At 38.2% G+C, this 25792-nt stretch overlaps 1 protein-coding gene across 10 annotated transcripts in view; it reads right to left on the bottom strand.

Moving 5' to 3' along the window:
* The window catches only part of LOC135078228 (protein sprint), a 290396-nt gene that overhangs the window by 6566 nt on the left and 258038 nt on the right, over positions 1-25792 (bottom strand). For 6 of the 10 annotated variants that reach the window (XM_063972823.1, XM_063972819.1, XM_063972818.1 and 3 more), the window contains 16 exons: positions 18790-18990; positions 15769-15953; positions 15120-15349; positions 14821-15044; positions 14354-14737; positions 13651-14202; positions 13267-13462; positions 12797-13191; positions 12579-12711; positions 12181-12336; positions 11368-11494; positions 10907-11021; positions 9598-9693; positions 9271-9367; positions 3840-4006; positions 565-669 (listed from right to left, as the gene is read on the bottom strand). In XM_063972823.1, coding sequence (XP_063828893.1) covers positions 565-669; positions 3840-4006; positions 9271-9367; positions 9598-9693; positions 10907-11021; positions 11368-11494; positions 12181-12336; positions 12579-12711; positions 12797-13191; positions 13267-13462; positions 13651-14202; positions 14354-14737; positions 14821-15044; positions 15120-15349; positions 15769-15953; positions 18790-18990 — 3363 coding nt within the window. The remainder of the gene's footprint in view (positions 1-564; positions 670-3839; positions 4007-9270; positions 9368-9597; positions 9694-10906; positions 11022-11367; positions 11495-12180; positions 12337-12578; positions 12712-12796; positions 13192-13266; positions 13463-13650; positions 14203-14353; positions 14738-14820; positions 15045-15119; positions 15350-15768; positions 15954-18789; positions 18991-25792) is intronic. The other 4 variants (XM_063972822.1, XM_063972821.1, XM_063972825.1 and 1 more) reach the window with 4 other exon arrangements.

Genomic DNA, 25792 nt, shown 5'->3' on the forward strand with positions numbered 1-25792 from the left:
GTTTCACCTTTTTGTAAATAAGCAGGCTTTAAAACCCGCTTTTAAATGTCCCAATTAAACTCTACATAACTCAATGGGTTTTAACTGTAAATAATTATAAATGTAGGTAGTGAGCCATGTAGTTTCAGCGTATTTTTTGCAATTAAACAAGCTTTTAAAGACCACTTTCATTTCCGTTAAACTCTATATTTTATGTTGGAAGTTAGTACTGAAAATTGCTTTACCTATTTATTTTATGTAGGTTACTACAAGATTTTTTTTAAATTGTAGATAGTAATTTTTGTAAAAAAAGATGTTATGTAAATAAATATTAATTTGTGTTTTCAAATAGGAATTGATCCATCTGAAAATAAGTATTTTTTGAGTTGTCAACGTATTCATGCTCCGCGTCAAGAATTCTGAGGATGCGTCGATGCAACCCACGTCATAAGAAAATAAATAGTAGGTACTTATCTGATAAAGAAGTTAAAATAAGGATTAACTGAGAGATAATTTTGATTTGTACTTATTGTTTTATTTTGGTACTAAATAAATATTTTTTCTGTCTTTCTTTCAAAATATTACCTTCAGCCTCTCCTTCTCGACTTCTTTCTCGAACTCCCTCTCCCCGTGCTTGACGAGGTAGTTCTTCATTCCAGACATGAACTGACGCATGTTGCGCATCATCACCTGGAAATAACGTGCAAATAAGTATTGGTAGTTGTAGGCAAATGTGAAATTAAACTACCCACATAAGCCGATATAGGTACGAGACTATTCCCACCTCTCGTTCCCACCGCTGCAACTCCTGTGTAGCCAAGATCTACAGCTTGACCAACCACTGAAGGTCAAGTTTGTCCCGGGGGAAAGTTAAACTGTCATTGGACCCGCAACGAATTTAATCAGAAGAATATCTTAACATCATAGTAGGAGTTCGAACTTAAGATTCGAGTTCCATCTAGTAAAAAGGTTGAGATCCAGGAAAACATAATATCCCGGTTATTGGAAGGGGGACGCGAAAAACTTTCTTTGAGAAATAAAAAATACCAAGCGAATTGAGAACCTTCTCCTTTTGTTGAAGTCGTTTAACTACTTATTGGATTTAGGTATGAAAATTATATAGCAATTTAAGTTACCTCGGTCATTCTCCGGATCTGGATTCTTTTGTTGATTACCCCGACCTTTTTTATTTTTGAATTTAGTGTAAGTTTAGGTAAAACATTTCAAAATAGACATTATTACGAGCATATTTTTTATATTGGCCCATCTGTAGCAAGCAGGAATAAAAAGTTATGCGACATCAAAATTTTCATGGTCGGGGTAATCAAAGATGGGAGTCAGAGTAATCAAAAATAAAACAAAATATTTTATTTTCTAAGGTTTTTTTAAGTTATGGTATAATAAATGTTATTATAACTAGCCATTTGTTATTTTGATGTATAAACGACAATATTGTAAAGTTTCAACAAAATCTGTTGAGTAGTTGTTTCGTAAAAGAGTAAAAAAACATACATATACATTATACATATAATATTAGTGACTCAATGTCCTATGTCTATGTCTCCTATATGGGACAGAAGGCGTCCACAACAGTCCTCCATCGCATTCGGTCTTGAGCTTCGCGTTTGATCTCGCTCCAAGTCTTAACAGTGCGCCGCTATGTTTTTTTGGCGCGACCACGTTTGCATTTTCTCAGGGGGTTCCAATCTAGAGCCTGCTTGGGGATGTGATCGGGGTCCCTTCGGAGAGTGTGGCCGATCCAGTTCCACTTGCAGCGTTTATTCTGCTGAACTATCGGTATTTCGTGGCAGCGTTCCAAAAGTTCGTCGTTTGAAGATTTGGAGAATTCGGCGAAGACAGCGACTGAAGAAGATCTGCAGCTGGTGCGAGATAACCTTAGTGACCTTCCACGTTTCACGCCCATAGAGCAGAACTGGTTTGACGTTGGACCCGAATATTTTGATCTTGCTTGGGTCAATTTCCGTGACTGCCATACGGCTCGAAGTTGTGCGAAGGTAGCCCTGGCCTTGGCAATGCGCAAAGTGATGTCCTCTTCGGTACCTCCAGGCTCTGAAACGATGCTCCCGAGGTAAGTGAAATTGTGGACTCGTTGGACATCCTCTGCACCAACGGTGTGCAATTCCTCACTCCAGATCGCATCTCTTGGGTCTTCCGGTACTGATACCCTTGCTTTACCCTTTTTTCGGCACAATAATTAGAAGCCCCTTATGCCAGTCATCTGGGACTTCCTCTTCCATCCAGATGTTTTCGAAGACAGGTATCAGGACGTTAACGGCGGAGTTTACATCTCTTTCAGTCCAGGGGTCTTGCCAATTTTGAGGGATAATATTTATTAATAGGAGATAGGATTTCATTTTAGTAAAGGGTAATTTTGCTTATTAAACGTTATTTAGTTAATCATTCATTAGTAATATTGCAGTATTATTGATTACTCGGTGACAAAAGTCGGGGTAATCAAGGTCGGGGTAGTCAAAAAATTAAGGTTTATCCTGAGCCCTGCCCAATCTGTTAGTTGAATCCCATATGTTTTAATACACAAAAATGCGGTTACATGGACCATTATTCCTGTACATTCTCAAGAACTTTCCATGTAAAGAAACCTAAAAAAACAGGATAGAGTAAATCAATCGTGCACTGAACCAAGGTCGGGGTAATCATATTCTTATCTCGATAACTTCGAAATCCTGCGACGAGTTGCATTACCGATCACCTCGGCACGCAGGCCACCACTAAAGGTTCACGGGGGAGGATAGAGCTCGTTTCTAAATTGCGTAGCTAGGGACGTAGGCGCACATTAGCGACGTGTCGGGGTAATCACGGTTAACTCCCGGACACAACTTCAAATAGTTATTTTACAAAACCTTTTAGTGATATAGTTATATCGTATTTAATTTATCAATGTTTATTTAATCAGTAATCGATTACATAAGCATTGAAAGCGGTAATAATAACGGATTAATTTATACGAGCAAATTTGTTCTGAAATCGGGAGCGCGGACACGTCGTGGTAAATCAATTTTTGACGACTTACGATTTTTTTTAAATTACTTAATTAACTATTATTAACTATCTCTGTGGTTTAACAACAAGAACCAAAGTTATACTATTAGATAAAAATATTTGTTACTAAAATATTATGATATTCGGGTACTTTTTGGCCCCGGACACGTGATTTTCTTGGCCGGTGGAATGACCCACCTACTACCTAGTTACTACTTACATTAAATAGATTCAGCCTTATAACATGCAAGTATTATAATTGGCTGCGGTGCATTTTTTATCAAGTTTGCCTAACAACTGGCGCCGAATTTTGTTATCTTGATTTGAACAATACATTATTATGACAGACGTGTTGGTACATCCTTATTGTATTACTTGATTATATTGAGTTTGAACAGAACACTAACAAATGTTGGTATAATTGCATTCTGTTATTTAGTTATCAAAATAAATATGGTTATCAAATATAACAAGGAATTAGAATGAAGGTCAGTAAACTATCAACTGACTGGTCCGTGACAATAGTTAAAGGGCATGTTTTCTTTTCTTAAATAGGTTAAGAGGATGTAAGGTCTAGAGTCTAGACACATAATATTAGTTCGAAATGAGCTCAACTTCAAAAAAAAATACTCAGGTACACTCGACAAAATTAAAGGCAATTCCAGTGCAAAATCTGCCTGGCTCACTGGTTGTGTGTAGGACCATATCCTATTATGAGGTTTAGGCCCGAGTGCCACCAGGGCGAAGCGGAGAATTTGACAGCGGCGGCGGTGTGGCGCGGAGCGAAGCGGAGCGGAAGACGTCTAATTTGAATGGTTCTACACGTTGAATTTTCATACCTGCGGGCAAGTCTCCTTCGAGTCCAGCGTGCATGCGATAAAGTTATCTATGTTCTGCGCGAAGGTGGTGCTTTTGTCTTGCGCGAGGTGCAGCGCGTAGGCCCGAAGCGCTGCGCCGGCGCCGCGCGCGCCGCGACCGCCGCGAAGGGCTCGCACTCGGCCCGCAGCTGGAAAGAAGAAATTGTAATGAGTACTAAATATATTATTTAACCGCCTCTGTGGTCTAGTGGTAAGACCACCTGCTTCAGACGCAGAGGTCCCGGGTTCGATTCCCAGTGGGGCAGATTTTTCTGTTCGGCTTGGTTGGCGGTAGGGCCTGTTTTAAGTCCGCCTAGCTACCACCATTTTACCTAAGTCTGTCGCCATAACAACAATGTTAACAGCATTGTTGTGTTCCGGCAGTTAGAGGTAAGATAGCCAGTTTCTCCGTGGTTGAGGATTCCTTCGGCCTGATCATCACTTACCATCAGGTGAGATACAGGCCAAGAGCTTCCTCGTTGTGAATAAAAAAAAAAGTTATCTAGAAGATAGACTTCTTCTTCTTCTTCTGCTTAAATAGTCTTATCCCGTTACACGGGGTCGGCTTTCCCAATCATGCGCCGCCATTTGATTCTATCGTAAACGTCTTGTTCGTGTAGATCTAGATTCTAGCTCGTGCTCGTGTTGTCCGCGTTCTTTGGATATCAATTCGTTTATTCCGATACCGACATCTTTGGGTTAATGTCACCTAATTTGTTTTAAAACATATTAGGTGACATTAACCCAAAGATGTCGGTATCGGAATAACCGAATTGATCCCGTTTTACCCCCTTCCAGCTTTTCTGTTGAAATTTTTCCTGAATATTCTTTGCTATAAACCTCACGGAGCCCGAGACCTTTCCAACGAATGCAAAACCGTGGAAATCGGTTCGTGCGTTCTGGAGTTATAGCGTCAGGGAGGAAAACCCGACTTATTTTTATAAAACATAAGAAATATGCTAAAGCAAAACTACCCTACATTTTGCTTTCGAAGTGTAAGTTTTGAATCAAAAATATGCTTAACATTTTTGCGACTGAAAAATGATGAATAAACCCTTTCCAGAAAACCGTATCTGAATAGGTCAAAGATACATTTTTGGAGATAAATGGGAACGTATGTAGGCGTTTGCACACACAAAGAAACTACGACTTTACGAAAGGTACTGAAGTTATGTATAAACCAAGGGGTTGTTTGAATATAACTTCCATACCTTCGTAAATTGATCCAAAACCGCATCTCATCAATTTAGAACCAGTTAGCATAACCCAAGGAAATCTAAATAAACCGGTATTAATTAATTTATCTTTGTTTGTCACTAATCAACAATTATAAAATCGTTAAGATCAACATTAAATGACAATTAAGTTGCAGGTTTTCGCATCAATACAATTAAATAACTATTATGGTTTTGGCTAATGTCTATCTTCTAACTAAAAACCATTTATAGTAGCAGTAGTTTATAACTAATTATTATTACTGACGGGATTGCTACCATATACAGAAGACAGCACATCAAGCGAAACACAGTGGCGTCTTATCTCGTCGTAATACAGGCTATTTTGCATCGAAAATGTATAACTTGATGTGCTGCCGACTCTACCTTAACTTAATAGTTTAACTAGTTGTTAGGACACTCACTAATCCTATAGTCATCGGAGGAAGAACACTCATAACACTGGGAGTTCCCTGTTGTTATCATGATGATGTTATGTCAAAGGACATTTTATTATACATAGCTGTATTAAAATATACCACCGCTATAAAACATTTTATCATTCACCATAAAACATGTATAAATTATACCAGTAGTGCCAGTAGTGACCGGGAGCATACACCATTATCATGTAAATAAATAAATTTTATTGTTTGTTTTAATAAATAAATGCCTTTTTCTAGAGAATAGGGAATATGCAAGGTTTTTTATTTATCACATTTCAGTAGCCTTGGCATCGCTTGTTCCCAACGAGTCACACCAAAACGAGTAACCCTGTTACTCGTTGGGAAAAAAATCCCATCCATATCAAATCAATGTTTCAAAATTTCAAAAAATATTTTTCTTTAAAAAAGTTTCAAAATATACCTAAGATTAGAGATCTCATGACGTCATTGGTTATATATGTCACCGTAAAATTGTGAATTCCGTCAGATTATAATCTGACGTAGTTAAATTACAATCTAACCTAACCTAACCCACTGTTAGTTTACAATCTAACGCGTTATATAATAAACTGACAGAGTTCACAATTTCACGTTGACACATATATAGTAATACATATTCCCTAATAGCATAAACGATAAATGTGTATAGAAATGTGAATGTTAAAGTCCTTGTAGCTAATATTAGTATTTGTTATCACAGAATTATACAAACTAGACGTAAAAGGTATTTGCGGCAATAAAACGACAACACAAACTAATTTCACTGGCAATGAAGGGCAAAGTCCTGATAACGTGATAAGAATGAAAACAATGGTAATTATTCTTTTAAGGCAGTATCAAAATGAAATTCAGTTAACGCTAGTGAAAAATTAGAAAAACCTTTAACTAAAGTACCAAATTACGGAGGTAAATATTATGTGAATTGTATAATTTTCTTCTATAATTTATAGTTCAAAGTAACATAAAAAATTTGAATTTCTATGAATTATTTTAATAGTTTTTATTTTTTCAGACTGAGAAAGCGAGTATTATTCGTATTTAGTCTAGTGATACTTATGCATAATTCCAGTGTGATGTCCACTGTAAAGAAAAAATATACAAAATATTACCTACATAGATAACCCTTTAGTCCTGTAAAGCTAAACGAGTCTTCACACAGGTCGGTGGTTTCAGTGTTCAGTTTGCATGTACAGCACGTTATAACTCTGCAGAATTTCTTCCAAAATCTGGCGACTGCTTTCACAAAACGGCGGAAAGCACTCTCGCGAGGCATTTTAATACTGTCTTCGATACTGAGCTCGTTGCAATGGCAGTGAGGTGACTGTGCTACTACAGTCGAAACCTTAACTATTCGTTCCCCAGCCTTCTTCTTGCACAGAGTGGTCACAGCGTCCGAGTTCGCCAATGTCTGCTGAAACTTCGGCTCGTCAAACTCTTCCTTGGTCAGCAATACCCAGTCACTTTCAAACACAAACTCTTCTATTGTATCACCGCGGAAGTTTTTAGCCGTTGTCACAGCGACGATCTCTTCTGAATCAGCTACTGATGCTTCAGAATCTGATTCAGAAGCTTCTTCTCCAATCGAGCAGAGTAGATTTCTCTCGCTTGGCTTGATCGAATCAAACCGCTCCAACCAAGGATCGGCCTTGCTGCAGCACGCCTCAGCCACTCTCTCTGATTTTCCTCGGAACAACTTTTTGAACCACTTCATGGCAGATATCCCTGCGGTTCTTTCCCGCGTGTACGAAGGATTTGAAACGATAATTTCTCATTCACACTAGGTGTACACCACGCGCGCGTCTAACACTGACTGAGATGTAGTACGGCACGCGTAAACCTTTGAACTCTGTCCATAATTAATATATTTACTAAGTTAATGGGTTATTAGAGATAGCAGATGTGTACTCTGCCATTGTGTGAGTTGTCGGCTAATTAATTTGATAATAATGTGAGCCAATTGATTGTAACGCCGCGTAATGACCGATTGTGTTTCTGCATCGGAATTCGGGACAGCGATATGAGGTATAGTTGTAACAATGCATTTGGTGACATAATAATGTTACATTATTTTTTCTGTCTGGAAAAAAATCCATTTGAGTATGAAGTTGAATGGATCGTAAGATGGAAAATTTGAAAATAGCGATCATGACGTTTTTGATAATGATAAAAACCTACAAAGAAACTAAATATTTAGTTTCTTTGTAGATGAATGATAAATATGAATATCTTATTTATTTACAGTCTACCAAATATTTTTGTTGCTAAGTCACACCTATAAGAAATACATACATAAATTGACATACGTTTACCTTGGTAGCCCGTGTTTTGATGCAAAATAGAGTCAGTCATCTCAAATATTATTTGCTAGTGACAACTGGGTTTACATAACCTTTAGTAGAGTTAGACGGGCATGATCATGCGCACACAATGTTGTTTAGATTGTTCTTAACCACGTGTAGTTGTTATCGGTGAATCACCAATTCTGCCTTTTGTCATTTTGCAAAAGCAATGTACAGACAGCACGTCAAACTAAAGTCTAAACACAGTAGACTCTTATGTCGTCGTAATAGGCGCTACTTTCCAACAAAAATATCTGATGCGCTATGGAGTTTGACAGATTTTTGACGTTTGTCAAAGTTAAAGTAAGATGGTGCAACCCAGCCTAAGATTTCTTTATAGAGATTTATTTAGAGCGCTTTCACATTTAGGCGGCTTTAGCAGCGCGACAAACGCGCGACAGACGCGCTACCGATAATTTCATACTATGAGACAGCGGATGCCCGCCTTCACATTATAACAAAGCCGCTGCCGCGCTGCTGTCGCGCTTCTCCCTAATGTGAAATCGGCCTTATGCCTGTTTTCACCATTAATCCCTAATTTTTAAGTGACCCCTATGAAAACAAAATTCCTGTTATGTATTACCATAAGGGTCACTTAAAAATTGGGGATTGGTGGTGGAAACGGGCATTAGAGTCGTATTTTCTGATAACGCGCCATCAATGTGTGTCCACATCATTACTATTAACTTATACCTATAATTGCTCTTTAATTAAACAGATATTACACATTCACGTGCCTAAATCTAAACTATACCGGTTTTAACTAGGCTAGACATGTTATTGTATTGTTAGTAGGTTTTACTTTGACCTTTTCTTCTGATATTGGACACAAAAATAAGTAAGAAAATTTCTAATAATCCTTAACAAGAGAGAATGACTTTAAAATTACAAGGGCCTTAATAAAAACTACGAAACCATTAAGTGTGTTAGTCGTTAGTTAAGAACTACTTAAAAATTCATTATTTTTACATTCACACGGCGTTATCGTAGGTACCTAAATTGTTTGATTTGCAATTACGGTAACCTAAGTTACACTTAATTTGGTTAGATAAGTGGTTTTGGTTAATTTATTAAGGAAAATGGACATCCTGACTTTGTGTGTAATTTAGGAGCCGATGAATCGATATGCCAAATTTATTCGAACTCACATTTTCATAGCAACTTTGCTACAGGTGTTATTAAAAGAACAAATGCTTTATGGATCATTATTTGGTAGAGAAAGACTTTAATAAAGAACATAACCCTCCTTCTGACGCAGTCGGGCAAAAAACTGTGTAATTCAGGACCACGTCATTACTTACCTACTCTTTGCTATTGTTTTAGTATTTTCTTGAATATTTCACTAAATCACCTACAAATAGTGAACTGCTACAAACATTTTCTTTAATGAGTCAAACAAGCTTAAACAACTTACCAAGCAATGGGTCAAGTCTATCCCTGAAGCTCTTGGCCCGGGTATTTGTCCCGGAGCCACGCCGCGGGATAGGGGACTCCCATTCACAGACCTCTTCCTAAAACAGAAAGCAATAAGAGTTATATTCCTGCTACCTATCGCCATTAATAGCTACAGAAACTCTATGCTGTACGAGAGGCATGAAAAACTATGCATGAATGGGTTTTTTGTGGGTTATGGAAACAGGCAAATCCTCGTAGTTGTTCGTGTAAGTTGTTAGTTAGCTTTAACAATATCTCACTATAATAGTAGTGTTAAATAAAAATAGGAAAATATATGTACGCGTACCGTATCATACGCTTGTTGCCCTTTCTTAGGAGGAATCAGTCCGTCCCACTGAGAGCTGTCCCAGGGCTCGGAGAACACCGTGCCGTCATCGCTTGCCTGTAAAAGAAGAAAAATTTTAAAGTTCAGACTTACAAGAAATTGTTAACGATGAACAAGTGACCTGAGGGCTGAGTGACAGTTTAAATCAAACGTCCTCACTAGTGAGCGCGTAAAAAATGACATTAAATATAATATGACGGATTGTAGTACAGCGCCCCGGAAACGTTCAAGAACTAAAATTTTCATGCATTTTGTTAAGGCTCACTCGGCGTTTACCCGTGGTCCCCCCAACATGTCCCCCTGGTGGGTCCACGGGTAATTTTTTTTACCCGTTGTCCCACCGTTCTGAACAATTTTTGCCAGTGGGTCTACGGGTAATTTATTTTAACCATAGTCCCACCGCACAGTGGTAAACGTTGCATGTCACCTAGGTATAATTATAAAAAAATCTATAATTATTAATTAGAACTGGCCCCATAGCAGACATTTTCCTACATCTAAAGGCCTTTTGAAATATATATTGGTTATGGCTATTGGAGCGGGTACCACTTTCCATACATTTGTGCCCATCATCCTTTACTTTCAATTTTATTCCAAGAAGAAAATTTATTTTATTTTATTTTATTTCCAATTATTTTTTAATTAAAATTGATGTAAAAAAGAATAGACTTTCTATTTTATTTTATCGATTTTTTTCCAAGAATATGAGGTGACATGCAACGTTTACCACTGTGCGGTGGGACTATGGTTAAAATAAATTACCCGTAGACCCACTGGCAAAAACTGTTCAGAACGGTGGGACAACGGGTAAAAAAAATTACCCGTGGACCCACCAGGGGGACATGTTGGGGGGACCACGGGTAAACGCCGCGCTCACTAGTGAAGACGTTTGATGTAAACTCACACTCAACCTACTGGTAATAGGACTTAGGGCTGGTTTTTAAACCATCGGAAAACTTTTATCCGGAGAATAAGTTTGGCACATTGACAGTTTCAGTGTGGGAAATATTATGTCAATTAGACAAGTTTATTCTTCAGTTAAAAGATATCTGACAATTGAAAAATCTGCCCTTGTGTATTACCGAAAGTTACATGTTTTACGCAAATAAAAGTTGCACTCTATATTCACGTTGCATAGTAAGCCGTTTCCAGTTAAGATTGTTAAAATAATAAGTTCAATTAGCTGCTTCGAAACAAATTCGCACTTAGTCAGTTTATTTCATCCATATCAATCTAATCGGATTTATAGTCACCATAATATCTCCAGTACCTGCTCAGACAGAGGCCTTAGATCATGTACGTTGTCGTAGCAGGACGCTCGTGGAGGCGAGCGCACTTCTTCAGGCAGCGCTATCGGCTCAGCATTCAGTCTTAGATCTGGGAATCTAGAAAGAGCAAAAAAAGAAAATAAATTGTCAATTTTTATACGAGACCTAAAATTGACCCTTGCACGAGTCCTTTAGGTTAAGCAATCATCGGTCAAATGTTTGAGCTGATATTGATAATTATAAACCTATTTATAGTTATTTAAATTCCAGATTAAAAAAAACCGTTGTTGGAAACGTATAAGAGTGTAAGGATTCTGAAGTAGTTCCTTCAATATTTTGTAAAAAAAAATCATTGGTTATTTTATTTAATTAATACCAGAATCATGATTATAATAAATATTATTGTCTTAATAATCAGTCAAGCTATACATGTAGATGCTATTAGAGCATTACTCAAACTTACCTCTGAGCCACTATTTGGTGAACGGTCAGATGTTGTGCTCCATCATCCACTCCGCTCAGTCGGCATTCCTGCTCAGCCAGTGACGGGAAAGTACCACTTTCGCTGTTTGAGCATTCGTCGTTTTTATCTAAAATAACATTTACAACTTTACAATAAAGTTCAAATTCAACATTATCATTGGCAACAGCAAAGTCCAAGTTTTTAAAATGCGGAAGATAGGTCTTGTGAAACTATTTTAGACTACAAGAAAGATACTACCAGTATATCCAGTGAAACTAGAAATAAGATTTTGTTATTCAGAATTCAAAGTGCTTCAATGAAATAAGAAAAGGTGCTTTATTTCAAGAACTAAAACAAGGGAAAAAGCGGGTTATGTAAGCGTATCAACGACGTCCAGACTATGTGATGGTAGACTCCAGATAAAAATTGCAAAATAATGATTTTCGAATAGCCAATTAGTAACTACAATGTATTAGCGTTATGCGCATAATTGAATTTTAGCCTTTACGTCCCCTCATTGGTAAAATATAGAGCCCAAATAAAAATATATTTTAAAATTGAAGTTTAAACAAGATCTAGCATTTTATTTTTATCTTCTTTGAATGCTGGAAATTTATGTTCGATTATTAAACCCGTGTAATTTTGGACTCTAATAACCACAATAAAGATACCATTCTGGTTAGCTTGTTAATTTTATAAAATTCTGAACCTGAAATTGTAAATAAGCCACTATATTTCACCAAGGGTTCCTCAGTGCAACCAAAATTTTAGTGAAGCCGAATGGTGTGCCCTGCAGGGTACATCGTTACTGACTTATGAACTCCCAACTGGAGTCAACGGTCCATGTCTGGTCTGCCTTGCCTGTGGGGGGCTTCGCTGTGACGCGGGGTGGTTGAACTGGCTTCATCTTCGGCTTGCTTCGGAGCGAGACTAGATTGTCGACAGATGACGACGTGTTGGGCGATGATGCTGGAAAGGGAAAACGAATAAAGATACATATTTTCAAATTAATGTGCATAATTATAGTGTGTATGCAAGACGGGACAAGATTGTGTAAGGTCACACCAAGCAAAAAGCTTGCGTTCACTTTTAGACACACTTTTTACATAACTCAAAGAAATCTAGTAATGAGTCATTTGGACTGCTCTGATTTCGCACAAACAAAAGTAGGCTAATCTAAGTTATAAAAATTAAAATTGCTCGAAACTTACGAGAAAGTTCTTCTATGCTGTGCATGTCTCGAAGAGGATAGTAAGGATGGTTTTGAGGCGGTTCCGAGTATCGCTGAGAGAGGTTCATTCCCACTCTTATTAGCTTCCGACGTTGAACTTGAGGCAAGCCAGCCTAGAAATAGAAACAGAAGATTATTTATAGTTCATAAGAAACAATCGCTTTTTGAACTATTTATTATTGTTTTAATATCACTTACTTCTTTAAGAGCATCAACTGGATCAGCATAGAAGGGACTGCCAGTGTTATCCTTATCGGAATCATCAAGAATAGGTTCTTTTATACAATCATCTTCAAGTTTGATTGTTTCCATACTTTCAGTGTTATAGTTTTCTCTATTCTTGAAAGTAGCTTCAATTTCTTCAGTAAGCTTCTTATTCATGTTTAGTGCGATATTGAGCTTATCCGGTCTCTTCGGTACAACGTCTCCCTTACTGTTTGTGGTGGCGATCAGTTCATTTGAACCATTGAAGCTCTTCATCAAAGAACTATCAGAAAGGTTTTTCTTTTCATTCAAACTTTCTGTAGAATTCAGAATGTGAATATTTTCCTTTTCTAAGATTGATTGAGTGCTTTTTGCGTTGGTCATTTTTGCTGTAATAATAAATTTATTAGTGTCAAGAATTCAGGAAATAAAAATACTAAGTTTGAATTAATGTGTCAACTTACGTAAGGTGTCTGGAAGTAAATCAGGTTTCTTGCTTTTCATAAGACCGTTATTTATATTGTTATCATTGTCAGGCTTTAGGGGCTTGAATGTAGAACAGTTATTGCTTTCTGGTCCCCAAATATCTTCATAATCAGATACTTTATCCAACAACGAGCTTCTGTAATACACACCTGGAGATTCAAGGATGTCTGATTCCTAGAAAACGAAACAATTAATTAAAGTTGTTATACGGTTATTATTACAATAAAGAAATATAAAAAAATGAACTCCGTATAGAATTTGCATAAATATCAACGTGCTGTTAGTGTAAATCATCAAACAAAATAAATAAACGACACATTTTACATTCATAAAGGTAGGTACATACAAGTTCATTCCCCTACCTGATAATGTCTGGACTCCTTTCGCTGGGAGTGTCTACTCCTCCTTGATCTACCAGATGGTGTAGTACTTGTCGTATTTGTGTTGGGAGACATCACTTTTTCCCTATCTTTACAAGTCATAGGAGATACGATAGACTGATTAGAAGTAGGAGAGAAAACATTTTTACCCGATACAGGAGAACTTCTAGAGACAGGTGAGAAGATTTCACTCTTATTAGTTTGACTTATTGGAGAGAAAACACCACTTTTTGAGGAAATAGTGTCATTCGAAACTGGTGAATTAATCTGGCTGGTGGGCGAAAATATGCCACTGGTTACGGAATTCGTTCCATTTGGAGATACAAGTTGATTAGCAGCGAAGCTCGTGCTAGAAGACTTAGTGAAACTATTCGCTATCGGATCAACGGAGTCTGAAGTGTTTTGGGATTGTTCTACTGGCGATCCGGGATCGGTGGTGTTTTGTTCAGTCATTTGCCTTTTGAAGCTCCCGTGCAAACTAGCTGTCATTGCATTGATGCACTCCCCCTCTGGTGACATTCGGTGCATCATGTTCTATACAGGAATAGAATAAGCCTCAGTCAGTACAATGTTTATCACACAAGAAATTAATGCATTGAAAGGTTAGAGACAAATACGAGCACATTCTAAATACTTAGTCATGCAGATGAGCATTCTTGATGCATAAAAGTCTATCGATCCTCACCTGGGCTTCTCCGTCAGGCTCAGCAAAAGGTTTGCCCGCATCCAACAAGTTGAATACGGCGTCAGCGTTACTGTTATTGTTGATGGCATTAGACGCAAGCGTTAGTTGTAGCCGATCACTTTGTATGCTCTCATTTATTTGGTGGTTGTGAATTTGGGTGTTATTGACACAGAAGGTGACAGTTGTTGTGACTGTAATGTTTCCATTCTGTGCCTTGTTAATTGGGCTGAAAGCGACTTCGGATTTTGGGGATAAGGATGCTTTGGAGAACGGTGGTTTGGCCCACCGCGGCGGCGGGGGAGGGGGTGTGGTTTTGACGTTGTTCAAGGTGGGTGAGTGTTGGGTGTTTGCTGTAGGAAATGTATGCGGTTGGGTTATGTGAGCCTGAAAACAGGTGAAGCGTTTAATAACAATTAAAATAAACAACACCGATAAAGCTGTAGCTGTTGATTGAGATTCAAACTTACGGTGCTCGACATAAGGTTGAGGGTATTTGGTGGGGTTGGTCGGGGTGCTCTGACAAATGCACTGTTCGGTTTCGCAGGCGGAGACGGAGGCGTCCTTCCCTTAAACGTGCTAAGGTTCTGGTTTTGTTTCGGTGGGGAACCTGGTGGGTCGATAGGCGACATTTTTAGCACAACATTTTTGTCTTTGTCTGGGCTAAGTATTTCTCTAGAGTTTGTTCCTGAGCCTAAAAACATGACGACGTGACGGTTAAATAAGTAATTTGTTACAAGAGTATAATACTTAATAGGCGTATACTCACTTGCATTGAAGCTACTAAGACTAGATCCAGTATCAGAAGGAGTGATTGCCATTGGCACCACTCCGTTAGCCAACTGGCATGGCGAGAGAAGGTTGGTGGGGTTATTCTTGGGATTGGCCATGGGATAGCCCCAGAACTCTTGCCCCAAAAGCGTTAAAGAACTGAGTTGGTGCCGACTCTTTGCTTCACGAAGAGCTCGGGGTAACTGGAGTTGCACTGGTAATTCATCACTGGAAACGAGAAAAAAAAAAGGTTAACATATTATTTTAGTTTAATTTATTTTCTTGTAAAAGTATAAAAAAAGCTTTACACGAATAGTTTGGGGATCCGATGAGATCGATTTTTGAGGATTATCGAGAGTTAGGTTTTCGAAGGGTTAGGTTTACGAGGAGTTAGGTTTTCAAAGAGTTATAATATTTTTGAATATTTACTTAGGTTTTCGAAGGGTTAGGTTTACGAATAGTTAGGTTTTCGAAGGGTTAGGTTTTTGAAGAGAGAGAATAAACGTCGGGAGGGTAAATAATTATCTTATTTAACGTTAAAAAGATTTTGTTGCAATAAATCCCGTGAAGTGATAATTTTGAAGAGAGGTTTTCAAAGGGTTACATTTCAAGGAGTTAGGTTAACAAAAACTATTTCAAAAACTTACCAACACTGGCAGTAATGAGCGATAAGCTCCGGGATGTTGTCAAAGCGGTTGTGCGAGGTCTCCAGGCCGATGCGGCCTCCCGAGGCCTGGATCAAGTAGTGCTCGATGTAGGGCCCCTTGTCGGCGGGCAGTCGGACGCTGATCGCCATCGTGTCGGGCTGGCTCGATTGCCGGACGACGAAGTTCTGGAAAATTGGGAAAAAAACTTGAGCAAGGAAGTAGCGGTGGCCTCGGTAGAGATGAAATTGGGTACCTACCCTTTAATATAAATGGATTTGTAGTAAGTGGTATGATTAAATTTGAATGGTGAAGGCTAATGGCCATTGCTTTTATATCTTGGTGAAATTAACTTTATCATATCGATGGTGGAAGTATCAATTAATGTAAGGGACATTTTGGCCAAAATGAGTTATATATACCAACGCATTCAGAATTTTCGGCTCTATCGATTGGTATACTTGAAATGTTGATATATTTAAAAAAATGTCCCTTACCTTAAACATTTTTAGTCGTCTGAACACGACTTTTGGGGAAATAAATGATTTAAAGGACGTAAATTCCTTTTAATAATACAATTCAGCCCTTACCCTAAACTGTTGGTTTTAACTTTTGAACTCATTGAACCTTACTTTATTTTAAACTTTTTGATTTATCATAATTAGGCCCTTACGTTAAAATATGCATATAGGATATCAATTACTTTTTTTGGTGGTGATATGCATTTAATGTCTCCCACTCCTACTACACTTAAAGTTGTCTTGTCTCTATCTTTTTTTTGTTAATTTTTACGCAGTTGGGTTTTTGACCGAGGGGCTGAAGGCTCTTCAGAAGCTGTTCAATTCCGTCATCCTCGAAGGCAAAACGCCTACGGTATGGCACAGAAGTGTGGTGATATTCTTCTTCAAAAAAGGCGACAAAACCTTGTTGAAGAATTATAGACCCATCTCACTTCTGAGCCATGTCTACAAGCTGTTTTCGAGAGTCATTACGAATAGTCTCGCTCGTAAGCTCAATGACTTCCAGCCTCTCAAACAAGCCGGTTTCCGAAAAGGCTTTAGTACACCACATACATACGCCAAGGCAGATTATACAGAAGACCGAGGAGTATAGTCAGTCACTTTGCCTGGCGTTTGTGGACTATGAGAAAGCTTCGATCGAGACCTGGGCAGTACCTACTACAGTTTCTCCAACGGTGTCAAATTGACTATATCGATACATCGAAGTGTTGAAAGGCTTGTACGAAAACGCCACAATGTCGTTCCGTCTTCAGGATCAAGACTCGAAACCAGTTGCAGCAGCAGACAGGGGGAACTGAAAACTCCGAAACTGTTCACCACCTGGAGAACTGCTTCTGGACTGGAACGGATTCGGCATAAATATCAACGGTGAGTAAATAACCCACCTTCGATTCGCACTCTAAAGGTTGGATACTCTACACTCGGCAGTTGTTGACAATTATATATACCTAGTACAAACAGTCCAGTTAGGCTGGTTATAGTGTCACGCGGACCGTCCAGTGCGGATCCCCTCCACACAGCCGATCTGTAAACTTCGAGGAAGCGTTTTAGAGTAATGCGGTCCGCAGGAATCGCTCGCTCCCTAGCAGTTCATACAGATTGGCTGTGCGTAGCGATCCGCACTGACGGTCCGCGTGACACTAAAACCAGCCTTAGGTAGGTCCAACTTCGAGGAAGAGGTCAATCGTCGAATCCAACTCGGCTGGCAACGTTCAGGAAGCTTCGCGATATTCTCACGTCTGAAATATCGTACTGTCTCAAGACAAAAGTCTTTGATAACTTATGGATCTGAGACGTGGTCGCTTACTGTGGGCCTCATAAGAACTCAAGGTCAAAGGCGATGGAGCGTGCTATACTCGTAGTGATTGAACCAGAAATGACGTGATCCGCAGGAGAACCAAAGTGACTGACATAGTCCGCAGAATCGCTAAAATCAAGTGGCAGTGAGTGGAGCTCGTAGCTTGCAAAGCTGATGGCCGCTGGGGCAGAAAAATTCTTGAGTGGCGACCACGAGCAGAAGACGTAATGTGCTGCAGACCTCCACTAGGTCGACCGACGATCTGGTGAAGGTTATAGGAGGTGCCTGGATGCGGGCGGCGCAGGACCGGTTGTTGTGGAAATCCTTGGGGGAAGACCTTTGTCCAGCAGTGGACGTCATTGGGCTAAAACGAACGAACGATGATTGAAAAAAAAAACCTAACTGCGTAAAAATGAACAGAAAAAGATAGAAACAAGACAATTTGTTCACAAATGCAGACGTAGGCATCATCATTAACTAAATGTTTTGTTGGTGATGTGTATTTGATGCCTCCAACTGCATTTGTGAACACTAAGTTGTCTTGTTTCTATCTCTTCTCTTCATTTTGTTAATGAAAACTCGAATGCAACCTCTACTTACATCAGGTTTCAATGTTAAAATTGTCAAGTTACAATAATATTACTGTCGTATTTATTCTCAAATGTACCTTACAACATACATGACATTCCATACTGTGAAATTTCAACATTGTAAGGTACAGTCAAGCTCGTTTTTTTAATGTAAGGGACATGCTATCTTTTAAACTACCCATTTTTCGAAAATTTGGCGTTTATATTATGAAAGAACAGAAAATTCTAAGAAACTTTGCCATAGAAACTATTTAAATCGTAACATCACATAAAAAGATATTGAGGTATAAAGAAAAAAAAATCGTTTTTTGGCTCTCCTGAAAAGTCGTGTTTTGTCCCTTACAGTAATTGATATTTCCACCATCGATATGGCACATAGTGTATGGCACTCAATGCTTGATTTTAAAATTCATAGGTGTCGAACTTAGGTCCACATAAGAATAATAATGAGACTTTCTCACGCCTGCTATTTTCTTAAACTGAAGCCAGAAGGCTTTCACTAGTCCCTTGGAGATACTTAGACACACAGGAGTTGAAGCAGTAAGAGTAAGACTCCAATTATCCTATTTTTTTAAAGATAACCTTTTATAAATTAACAAAATAAGTAGGCGATTACCCCTTCTTCTTTTCCCTGCAGAAGATGGAATGCGCCAGCCCTCTGGATGCCTGGCAGGAACCACACGGGGTGCGTCCTAATGAGGCGCTCCAAGAGGCCGATGTCGCATGGCGGCTGCTCCTCCGACCCTGACCCTGAGGAGTCCACGGAGGAGCAGTCGCCGCGGGCGCCTTCACCGTCTGATGAGAGGCTCTCTCGGCTCTGCAAAGAAGATACATTTAATATTTAATGGGAGTAGTTTATTTGTGATTGTAGTAAGAGAGTCGTGCTCCTTTAGTGGAGACCCAATGACTTAAAGGTTATTGTGATTGTGTGCTTTGTAAAATTAAGCAAATACTGTATCAATATCACTGGGATGTAAACATCTTGAATAGGTCACAAACAAAAAAGAAATGCAGGAGACAGGACTCGGTTGCTAAGAATTTGGATTATTGGAGAATTCCCCGTGTCGGAGTATTGGAGAATCCATTTGGATAACACACTTTTCAATAAAATACCTCAAAAAATAAAGATTAAAGTCTAAGTATAATCAGTATGTATGTTACCAGTGATAAACCTTGGAACTGAAACGTGTCCTCAAACTAAAGACCTTACAGGAAAACTCAAAGTTACAATTCCACTACTACCCCTTCAAAATCCAATATTAATAATCAATATAAAAATCCTCCAAAGCCCAAACTTCTGGCAATATTGCTGGCATATCACCGCAGCACTTCAAACAGAAAGAAAACCTTTGTTCAGAAGTTGGGACGATATTACGAATACCGCAGCCGCTCAAAGGGAGGCGGTGCAATTTCATACAGCCCCATGTTACAATACAGTACAGGCAAAATCAGTAGTCTCATTTTCCTACCGTTTTAACTACAAGATATCTATAGCGAGATAAAGGCTCTCAAAAATGTATACCTTCCAGCGTAGGTAGTATCTACTTATTATTATTCTGTGGTATCAGCCCTGCGCTACGCGTCTAGGCACTTTCCGCGACCTTCAACAGATGATGAGGGTGGTTCATCTTAAGAAAAATAGCGTGAGATCGTCAAGAATTATAATTGTTAAGCAATTTCTGCGGATATGTGGAAAATGTCATCATCATCATCATACTTCAACTCGTAGAACGTCCCCTGACGGTTTAGGCCTCCCGCAATGATTCCAAAGTTCCAGAATGACCGGTTGGTAGCGGCCTGCATCCAGTGCCTTTCTGCTACGGGACTATTCCCACCTCTCGTTCCCACCACTGCAACTCCTGTGTAGCCAGGATCTACAGCTTGACCGCCACAAAAACCCAACCAATGAAGGTCAAGTTTGTCCCGGGGGAAAGTTAAACTGTCATTGGACCCGCAACGAAATTAATCAGAAGAACATAGGAGGAGTTCGAAATTAAGGTTCGACTTCCCTCCATTGCAAAGCGGATGACAGGTGACAAACAAAGGTTTAAAACCTTTAAGAAAAGATTATGCACCACGGACAATAAATTAAATTAAGGGGGCCTATCTTATGAGCAATTAGCAACTACCTGCCAATAATATTTTTCACAAAATCGCTTAAAAGCACGGAAATTTTTGTGCAGTGACAGTGCCTTTCTGCTACCTTTAAGAAGTCGTCAGTCCACCTTGTGGGTGGACATACGCTGCGCTCTCCAGTACGTGGCTTCTACTCCAGAACCAAAATAATCCCATTGAAAATTAATGTAGTTTAAGGAAAAAAAAAGGAGATTACTGTCTCTACATTTACTGTGCCCATTTATTCCTACTTTAGTTGCGTTGTTTATGTAAAAGTTATTCCAGTGTTTGTGTCCTTTCGGGATATCTTTGGGATAAGGTAGCAATCTTGGTCCCTTGTGATTTTTTATGAATTTGAATGACCAGGACTTTTGCGGACAGATATTGGAAAATATTTTTTTATATTGGCCAATGTTCCTGTGTATCTCTTTTTTTTAACTTCGATAATTCTTTAGTTCAGCTATGATCTATTTTATGTACCTTGGATTAAAGTGCTTGTTAGTGATTGTATGGAATTATGGATTTTTTTCGAACGCTTCCTGTCTCATCTCTAGGGTTCTAATTAGCGCTAATGTCGTGTTTCTCATTAGTTAATTGAGTTAAGTACGAGTAGAAGGAAATAATAAACATGTACCGATTATGATTAAAGTATGGTGGTGCAACTCAGCCTAAATACTGATTTCCTTACAGTTTTACTTTACACACAAATTAAAATAACAAAGTCATAACGAAAAAAAAAGATAAATAATAACAATCTGTCATAGCCAAACAAGCAAAAACCGCAATCGCAGCTCCACCCTAGCTAATAAAGCAGGACAACCGCGCTTTAATTAATTAAGACATAATCCCTGCAACTGCACTGCACGGTTCGGGATGTCGATGAAACGTCGTGTCGATACTGTCGAAAGTTCAGAGTAAGGTTTTTTCAAACTATTTGACATTTTTTTTCGTAAATACTTTCATTTATGGCTTGTTTCTTAATTATGCTTTTACCCCCGGTTTCTGAAATGAGACTTCTTGAGCATGCTCATCTTCTAAAGCGATGGCGATCAGAATTAAATGCACTGATCGCCATCGCTGCACGCCGGCTGATCGCGTGTGATCGCGTTGGTTTGGCTGAACTTTAAATATATGAATTTTCAGTTAAAAACGGATGTGACTAGGTTGATATATGACATTAAACAAAAGATCTTACCTTTAAACAAAATATAGAATGAATATTTTTTTGCAATTGCATTTTTATCGATAACTCTAGGGAGCATCACTTCATGTTACATTCAGATTTAAACTGCGCATTTGTGTCCATTAGTTCTAATTATGTAGGGCTTTTATTAATGCTTTGGGTTTACATGGAACTGCATTGTTGAGCCCAGCATTTATTTGTGTTTGCGGAACAAATACCGATGTTTTAATGAAAATTCCTATGCCTATGCTATTATTAGCAGTCCATGTGGGTTTTACATAAAATATATAAAAGACACTTTTTTGTGTTTTAAAGGTGTATTTTATACACTTTTTTTACACCAATAACGATGTCCAATGAATTATAGCAACTAAAAACACAAAATTTATCGATATGGGACATAAAGCGTCCGTCCGTTGTCTATTGGGGGTCAGTGGTCACGATATTTGAAAGTGTTTAAAAAGTTCTTATTGCAATAGGCGTCGCGGTAAAAAAAGTTCTTATTGCAATATTCATTTTTATGATACGTATAGGTATAGATCTAGAATTCTAGAGCATAACTCAGTCAATGCCTGAGGTATGGAACTGGCATGGGAGGGTGTTTTTTGATTACGTCAAATGTCAGCGAGACTACAGTACGGCTAGCACGAAAAACTTTCGAGTTCGAATCGTTTGCGTATTTGAATCGCCATTGAAAGATTTAGTACGAAAACTACAACTGCGCCTTTGTAAACGTGTCGTAAAGTGAACTTTGTATGAGAAATAGTTACACGAAACTTATTTTGAGAATCAAAATTGTCACGTTGTCGTTTAATTCGAAGGTTGAGTATCGAGTTTTGTTGAATACGCAAACGATTCGAAGAGAAAAGTTGTTCATGCTAGAGGTACAGATTTGTATGCTCTATCACGTCATAATAATGTCAAAATCACCTCTCCCATGCCGCTCCCATACCTCAGGCACTGACTAAATTAAGCTAGATCTATAGTACTTTGTGTAATAAGAGTACGATCTGTGAATTCCCATTATATTAGTAAAAGATTCTTCTTTTAACTAATAGATAAATTTTAATATCCAGCCATATTCTCAACCCAGACAGTTCTCCCAGTTTTTCCAACAGAAATAAAAATTTCCATAAATGAGAAAGCAGATTCTGTTTGCGGAGCAATCACTTGGAAAACTCCAAAGGCGAACCAACATGGAGTTAATTTTTACCATTAAAACCGATGCAATTCGCTCGCAGAACTCGTGGTAGCTGACAAGAGTAATTGGTAGAAGACACAGCGAAAACAGATCAGCTTTACATTAGTAACAGTCCAAGAGACTGCAAAAGTTGTTGTAACTATACGACCAGTACGGTCGTTCAGTCAGTGTGTTATTTTTTACATTTACCTACTCGTAAAATTTTTTTTTTGCTTCTATAGAAGCAAAAACTAAAAAACATAGTGTGGGTAAAATATTAAATCATATAGGTACGAATGTATAAAGATAGCAAGTACATTCAAAATTAAACTAGCTCAGTATTTCTATATTGCGTGTAACTTTCCTTCTTTCCATTGACTGATAGAGCAGCGTCCCGATTAAAAACAGCCATGGATAGTTAACTTTTTTCAAGGATCAGTGACTTATAGTTTTAATTCCTCTTAATTAACCCTCTGCAAGATACAACATTATGAAAATGTTCATTACTTTTCGACTTTATGATAACTTACTAAGTGAGGTTTGATTTATGATGGCAATATGTTTACCAGAGATATTTAAAGGGTTAAGGAGCAAGCTGTTTGTTCTACTTGTGCTTTGTAGAAAGTCGGGTTGCGCTCTAATTTGTAGATTAGATTTCTCCAAGGCAGTGGCAATCAAAAACAGAGTGGCGAGACTGGTGTACTAGGCTGGAAATGTTCTTTTGATAGCACTGAGTGTTTACCAAGAAATCTTAGATAAGTGCGAACCACTCTAGATGTTTCTGACGGCGTTTGATTTCGAATGTTTACGTGTGGTGCGAATTTATGGGTAAATGTTTAATTCTGGTGATTTTCGTTCTGTATTTTGAAAGCGCATTGTATTGTATTTTAGCATCAAACCAATAATTGTAATCTTAGCAAAATAAATAATTTGAAACATGTGTAACACTTCATTCTACTCTAATATATCTACTCGTAGATGTGATTGACTGAATAGGCAAAATTTAGAGCACATTCTAGAGATAAATTAGCTGTCTATTTCATTATTGTAAAGTAATAATTTACTTAATTTCTGGAAACCATACCTACTTATTTCTTAACCCTTTCTCGTTCACTTTAAAGTATTATTATGGGCACAAAATATTTTCCACAAACAAAACTTTGAAAAAGCTCTTCGCCGAACAGAACCCAATACGCAAACAAATCCTAAAAACGCAACCATAGAGAGGGTTATTGCTCCATAAATTAATCCGAGGGTGTTAAATAAACGATCTACGTAAACATTTTCCGTTTTTCACAACATAAATATAAACCTATTTGTATTGGCATAAAGTCTAAAATAGTTCTGCGACAGTCTGCAAGGGAGGCTGCCCGATGGCTATCCCTATAAATAATGAATAGGCATAGACCATTAGAGCCACGCGCTCTTAGTCTATGGTACAGATTAGTCAATTAATATCAATATAGAAAAGTTATGGCCGGTTGGCTGCGGTATTTATTATTCAACTAGCTTTCCGCCCGCGGCTTCGCCCGCGTGGATTTTTGTCTGTCACAGAAAAACTTTATCGCGCGCGTCCCTGTTTCAAAAACCGGGATAAAAACTATCCTATGTTCTTTCCCGGGACTCAAACTATCTCTATGCCAAATTTCATCAAAATCGGTTGCGAGGTTTAAGCGGGAAAGCGTAACAGACAGACAGACAGACAGACAGACAGAGTTACTTTCGCATTTATAATATTAGTTGGGATAACTGGTCAGAATTACGAGTCTGGCACTTTGGATCGGTGTTTGTGTGGTAATAATTATTAATAACTATAAACTACTTATAGCAAATAGCTATAAAGGGCTTCACATACGCAGATTTTGGTTTTTTAACACTATAATATGTATTTTCGCTCAGTACAAAAAATACTCATTATCTCTCTCTCATAATCTCATACAACATAGAACATTCCTCCCCTATTACAGTACTTCCTCGCCTGACTATATTACGAGTATGTTCAGTTCTTTAATGCCTGAAAATAAAATTATAGCATCTTAAAACGAGAAAATGGGATTGCTTCCTAGACTCGAAGACAACGCTCAGGTCTGTTTCACAAAGGAACCCTCCAAACTCAATATCTTAGTCATAGCTGTTATCCTGGGTTTGGTCTAAATATTAAAAACTTAAAAAGCAATATTTAGAGCCTCAATCCGTGCTTGAAATTGAATCAAGTTTTAAGCTTCGTTCTGTAATATGCACCAAAACCATTTTCAATTGATGAATCAACACGATAATGTTTACAGATTTTGATTTAAAAGCGAAACCAAGGGAACAACCGCAAGAACATCAAGATAATCTTATGCACTTCACAGCCTTAATTCAAAGCTTTCCTTCACTTTCCTTCAATTTACCAAGCGAATAAATTATACAAGTCGCTGTGGTTTCCGACAGAAATTAATTTAAATTACTCTTAGGTACAAGCATTTTCTAGACCAAGAATGTGGAGTTGAAATCGTTCCTCTAAATATGTACGGACATATTGTACACTAGAATAATATCATATAATTAAAACAATTGGAATTGCCTACTCATACCTAATTTACTATTTTACTTGAATGCTCCGTCATCCCAGGAAGTCATTTACAATAAAATAAGTAGTTTAAATGCTGCTGTACAAATAAAAGCAAGCACAATAAAAAAAATCATAATGAAAACCATTTAACCACTTGTGCATCGTCAAATACCTATACAAGGAATACGCATCGGCTTGTACTCGTTTCTAAAAATTAATAACCAGTGTTTAACTCATTAAAACAAAGGTTTAAAATTTATCGCACCAATTTGCGGGGGTATTACGTCGTCACGCGATTGTTTGCGCGCGGTGATATTTGAAATTAATTTCTCGATTGGACGCAATAATAACCGACGTATAAATTACATGCCACAATAGTCTTGGGGACCCACGTCGGCGGCAAAGGTGTTAATTCTCGCCACAATAACGGAGAACGCATTTTCGCTGAAATATGTGGATTTATGATGAAAGTTGAAATCACTTTTGGCGGGAATGTCGCGGAATGCCTTTGGAAGCGAATGACTGTGGAGTGGAGGGTGAACTTTGCGGTGTTCTTTCTTGTGTGCATAGTTAAAAGTAGAGTAGGA

Source organism: Ostrinia nubilalis, chromosome 14 (assembly GCF_963855985.1).
Source record: "Ostrinia nubilalis chromosome 14, ilOstNubi1.1, whole genome shotgun sequence".
Taxonomy (NCBI): Eukaryota; Metazoa; Arthropoda; class Insecta; order Lepidoptera; family Crambidae; genus Ostrinia; species Ostrinia nubilalis.